The 6,054-nt window shown below is 47.1% G+C and overlaps 1 protein-coding gene across 1 annotated transcript in view; it reads right to left on the reverse strand.

Moving 5' to 3' along the window:
- Positions 1–6,054, reverse strand: part of LOC309364840 (zinc finger protein RFP-like) — a 29,130-nt gene that overhangs the window by 11,136 nt on the left and 11,940 nt on the right. Inside the window, exons 2-3 of the mRNA XM_081902791.1 lie at positions 668–3,300; positions 68–163 (exon numbers count right to left, since the gene is read on the reverse strand). Coding sequence (XP_081758917.1) covers positions 68–163; positions 668–1,099 — 528 coding nt within the window. The 5' untranslated portion in view covers positions 1,100–3,300. The remainder of the gene's footprint in view (positions 1–67; positions 164–667; positions 3,301–6,054) is intronic.

The raw sequence follows: 6,054 nt of genomic DNA on the forward strand, positions 1-6,054 counted from the left end.
CTGGATTTCAGACAGCGATTCTGAAATATATGGCACTTTCCCACACCCCGGGAAGAGCAACACTTACAAGCAAGTCTCGGCTTTCCTTCTCAAAGTTTGCTTTAACTGCCAGAGTTTCCCGCGTCTCCTTCTTCAGAATTTGTATCCAGCTGCAGAGTTGATCCTGAAGAGAAAACAGTTTGGTTCCTTTCTTTAAAAACAAACGTTTTAGTATACAGATAATAGGCAAGTTAAATACAGTGGTACCTCGGGTTACATACGCTTCAGGTTACGTACGCTTCAGGTTACAGACTCCGCTAACCTAGAAATGGTGCTTCAGGTTAAGAACTTTGCTTCAGGATGAGAACAGAAATTGGGCTCTGGCGGCGCGGCAGCAGCAGGAGGCCCCGTTAGCTAAAGTGGTGCTTCAGGTTAAGAACAGTTTCAGGTTAAGTACGGACCTCCGGAACGAATTAAGTACTTAACCCGAGGTACCACTGGAGTATGCTTGGGTCACCCTTCTGCATCCCAGAATTTGGCCCCTGTGAAGCAGCCCAGGATCTCTTACTGGAGATTTTTAATTGTCTGGCTTGTGTGTATGTAGTAAAACATTTTTTTTCAAGTCTCCCTTGTGCACACCTATGTCTCCCCACTGCACCCCAAATCAAGACCCACTGCCTTTTCCCACCTTGTACTCCTGGGACGCCTCCTCTAGAGGAACCACCTCGTGTTTCTTGTGCTCCTTGGATCTGTCACACACAACACAGATGGGGGCTTCTTCCTCCTTGCAGAAGAGCTTCAGGGGCTCCTGGTGCTTCTCGCAGATCTTCCCCTTTCCTTCTGCCCCACTTTCCCCTGGAAGGGAGACTTTCTCGGCTACTAGTATTTCCACAACATTTTTCAGTGGCCGATTGGGGATGAGGGTCCTGTGCTGAATGGTTTCCCTGCAATGAGGGCAGGAAGCCTCTCCCTCGGATTCCCCCCAGCACTGGATCAGGCAGGCTCGGCAGAAGTTGTGCCCGCACTCCGGGATGATCACTGGATCCCTGAAATACTCCAGGCAGATGGGGCAAGTGGCTTCCTCGCAGAGATCCTGCACGGGACCCCCAGATGCAGCCATGATTGTTGCCTCGCCCGGAAGAGAGAGCTTGGATCATTTTTCTTTGCTTTTCGCGCGCGAATGGATGTGTTTCCATTTCCTCGCCAGGAGGAGATTCCAGGGGGTGACTCAAAATTTCCTTGCACTGCAGATGTGGAGTTAGAAAGGAGATCTGGCATATTGCTTGCCCCACCCAGGAAACTCAAGCAGGGTGACTCAGGATCTCTGCTGCCTTTGAGACGTGGATTTAAGTCTTTGATATGGAAATTCATTTTTAAATCTTTCCAGCTTCAGGGCACAATGTTCAGCCTCCAAGGAGCATCGCAGCCCAACCCTCCACTACGATGCATGTTCTCACAGGACAATTGGAGACCCCTCAGCAGCCACCGACTGGAGAATTTTTAAGCTGTTTTCAGGTCCAGCTTCTTCCCGCTTTTTTTACATCCACTGATCCTATCTCCAGTCTGTCCATCCTCTCAGAAAAATTAACATGGATGGAATCATTTATCTTTCTTTTTTATTTTTTGGTGAGGGGAAGAGTTCTCTCTCTTTTTACTTGTGATTTTTTAATCTTTATATACAGTGGTACCTCAGGTTAAGTACTTAATTCATTCTGGAGGTCCGTTCTTAACCTGAAGCACCACTTTAGCTAATGGGGCCTCCTGCTGCTGTTGCGCCGCCAGAGCACAATTTCTGTTCTCATCCTGAAGCAAAGTTCTTAACCCGAGCTACTGTTTCTGGGTTAGCGGAGTCTGTAACCTGAAGCGTATGTAACCCGGAGTACCACTATACTGCTGAATTATTATTGTTCGGTGGCTGACACATTCCTCATAAAATTCTTTAAAAATCAGTTTTTTTAAAAATTCAGCTTTGATGCTCTGAACATTTTCCTCTGACATTTCATTTGATCCATGCTGAAGTGAGGGTCCCCTTCTTAATTTGGGTCTATGTTCAAGTGTAAATATGAAGACAAAACATTTGAGGCCATTACAGATCCACCCAAAATTGTTTTCTGTTTCATATTTTGGATTATTGTGGATTATAATTCCTGCTGTCTGTGTGTTGACATTTTGCAGAAGGGTCTGTAACTGAATAAAATGCTGAGGGGACAGTTATGAAAACTTTTTGGAGTGGTTGTCCTCAGGCCCATAGCCTGCCTAATAGTTCCAGGAGGACAACAAAAAAGTAGCACAAGCAGCAGTTTAACCCAACGGACACACTAATGTTTATGTTGTTTTCATTAAGTCAATATTAATGAGGGTTATGATAATGATAACTGTAACCTGCACAGCTCGAGAGTACTATACCAGGCCAAATGGGCATCCCAAAGTGGGAAAGGGAGAGGGATCCTGAGGGATCCTGACCAGGGCTTCAACAGAAGTGCCAGTCATATCAGCCGGAAAATCCTCCAGCCTCTGAGGGGGGACCATTCTCATGGGTGCCCCACCTCTGCAGAGGGGAAATGGTGCTGAAAAAGCCTAATTTCAACAGGAAGTGATCTGACCAGAACAACAGACTGAGGTCAATATCTCCCAGTTTCTGATCACTCTCTTCCTGCCCAGTCGAAAAGACAAGAGCCAGAGTGTGACCTGCGATATTCATCAGCCCAACAGCATGTTGGGACAGCCCCACGGTTGTCAAGGTAGCCATGAATTCCTGAGTTGCCACCCCCAGAGCCAGTCACCTCAACATGGATGTCGAAGCCCCCCAGATGCAGCAGTCTGGGAGCCCTCAATGCTGTCACCAAGACTGGCTCTGCCACTCAGGCAGGGAGACTGCGGGCAGCAAGCCAGCAGAATCCCAAATCTGTCCCAATTAATTACCCAGTGCCAGGAACGAACACTGTAGATCCCTATTCATCTGGAGAGAGAAAGAGAATTTCTCTAGACCACAGCAACCCCCCACTCGCTGGCTCTCAAGTCTGCCCTGATCCTGCACTGAGTAGCCAGGTGGGCACAACTGGGCGAGACCAACTCCACCTTGTTTATCCATCCAGGTCTCAGGAATACACCCCAGACTGGCCTCCTCACCCACAATCAAGTCATGGAGGAGAGGAACTTTATTAACAGGCAACCTAGCATGAACCTCAGTAGTCATGGTCCTCAGCGCTGGCTGATAGGATAGGGCTGGCTGTTCCTCAGGTCGGAGGGAGGCCTGGCACACGTAACACCCCCCACCTGCCTCTGCTGTGGGTCCCTGATCCTTCCCCCCCCCCCTGTCTCCTACACCATACTTTCCTTTGAACAGGGCAGGATTTCTGTGGAGTTGGAGATGTCCAGTCTAGAGCGGAAGGAATGAGGCATCACGGGGGACACAGTGGAAACCTGTTGGGGGGTGGGTATCCTCAGACCCATAGATTGCCTAAAAACTCGGGGGGGACGGACTTCCGGGATAGCGCGATCTGGTAATGGCGGATTCCCTCCGAGCTCCGGAGGGAATCGGCTCCGCTGAGGACGGGTCTTGCCGTGCCGGCGACACGGGGACCCTTAAAAACCGCAGGCGCTGAAGCCTGCGGACTTGGTGACTCGGTGGGCACCTTAAACGCCCTCCCCGACCCGCGAAGAGCCTTTTTAAAGGCTGCGGAGTGGACTGGGGTGCGGCGCGGTGCTGAGAGTCCATCGCTACCTCGGCGGAGCGAAGCCGCGAGCCATGGCTGGAGAGCGCTGTCTTCCTTCCTGAAATTCGGACTGAAATAAAGAACCCGTGAGTAGAATGGAAATTTGATATCAAAATTTTACCTTGGATTGGAGTACGACCGGGGGATGTGCTAAAAGGAAGTCCACACTCCCCCCCCCCACAAAAAGATTTAAGCAAGGAAAAGAGCACTGAGGTGGAAAGACTTTCGTGCTTAGAAAAACAACTTGCACGAATTGGATTAAAAAGTTATTGCGCTGGAGAGGAGAGAGGAACTTGAGAAGTTTTTTGTGTAATTTCCCCCCCCCCCCATTCTGGACCCGGGAGGGTCCTGTGTGTGAGCCCGAGGAAAAGGAGAAAGAAAGTTTGACAGCTGTCAAAAGAGCTGTCAAACGGGCAACTAAAGGCTGGAATTGAGAGACTTAGAAAATCTCTTTTGGATTAAAGGGGACATATTGTATCTGAACTGATTGGAAACAAAGTATTTGTGAATAACAAAATAACGAACTGTTGGAAAGGAATGATTGGACTGGTAATCCCCCTAGAGGGAACAAAAGATACTGCAATGGCTGCAGAAGGAAAATTACTGGCAGAGATTGAAAGGATGTTTTTTCTCGTGGGAATTCTACAAGAAAAGACTGCAGATATGAGTAAACAACTTGTGACCTTGAATCAGAAACTGTGTAACTCTGCTGATGACAATAAGCTGGAAAATAACTTGGCAGCCGGAACAGAAGAGATAGTTTTGGAAATAGGGGGAAAGGAAGAAGAAGAAGGAGAGGACGTTCAGATGGAAAGTACCAACCAAAAGCCTGCAGCTTCAGAAAATAAAGGTGATGAACAGGACCAGTGTACCGTAAATTTGCAAAAGGAGAGAAGGACAAAGGAAGAAGCCCCTGGAATATCTGAAATACTGGAATATAAAAGAATAAACAAGCATGGTTGGGACTTCTTCCTCAAGTTTGAGTATGGGAGACTGGCAGACCCGTGGCATCAATTGCTATGGACTGACTCGGTGGAAGGAAAGAACAAGTATGACTGGAACCTTTTCTTTGAGTTTGAACATTGGAGATTGGCAGATCCTTGGCAGCAACTGCTATTGACTTTGGTGGAAGGAAAAAAGATGGAGTTTGGGATACAACTCCTTCGAGAATTGAAGGCCAACAAGCAACAAAATAGACGGAGAGGGACTAACTGGGGCTTGAGGGCCTCGGATGTGAGAAACCCGGGCTGAAACTGAATTACAGAATAGAAATGTGGAAAGGGACAGAAACTGGGCCAGGGGGGGAGGGGGAGAGTAGAATAGTAAGAATTTTTGAGTTATGATTTTTTGATTTGGAATGTTTTGTTTAAAATGGGAGGATTCGTGTGAGAGAAGAAAGCTCGACTTCAGAGAAAGGAATTAATGTATAGAAATTTATAAGTAAAATTTGAGTTTAACAAGAGATGTTAAAGAACAGAGGATAACAATATAATAGAGAGAAGAGGAAATAACTTGCTGAATTAACTATTAAAATTGGAATGTGGGAAGGAGAGATGTGGGGAAGTCAAGGAAAGAGGGTAACGAAAATTATATATGCATTGTTTTTTGTGTTTGGTGTTTGTGTGTGTCTGTTTATAAAAATTTGAAAATTTAATAAAAATTATTAAAAAAAAAAAAAAACTCGGGGGGGACGGACGGACACAACATGAGTTTGACCAAACTGCGGGAGGCCATGGAAGACAGGAGTGCCTGGCGTGCTCTGGTCCATGGGGTCACAAAGGGCCGGACACGACTAAACGACTAAACAACAACAATCTGATTGTTCACTACAAAGCACCTTGAAGAAAATAATTGTATGCATGGGAATGTACCCCCCACCCCCTGAAATTCTCTAGTCTGGATTGTCATTCAGAACCTCTGGCAGAGGCTCCTCATTGTCAGAGGGGATTTTGTTACCTCGAGGCCCAAGACCTACGTGGGGGGTTACATTCCTGGGGTCAGCATTTTTGTTGTTTAGTCGTGTCCGACTCTTTGTGCATGCAAGGGCAATATTGCATAAGTCAGGAAGACCCTCGAAAATGCCCCCCAAGCAACCATCCTTACTTGTCCGAAGCCAGAGATCTTGACCTTTCTGGAAGCCAGTAAGCAAGGTGGACTTAGAAATTCTTTTCCCCACTGCCAAAGCCCCCACCCCAATTGCTTTCTGGGCCCTGGAGACTCCTGAGAGAGCTCACACAGTCCCTTCCAACAGTGTTTCCCAGTCTCTCGCGTTCTTTCCATTTATTAATTTGTGTTTTGAGGAAGGCAATCTGTACTCAACTAGCAAACAGGTCTCTTTGGATATAGAGATTTTGCTGAA

Source organism: Podarcis melisellensis, assembly GCF_964234715.1.
Source record: "Podarcis melisellensis genome assembly, chromosome: 2".
Lineage (NCBI taxonomy): Eukaryota > Metazoa > Chordata > Lepidosauria > Squamata > Lacertidae > Podarcis > Podarcis melisellensis.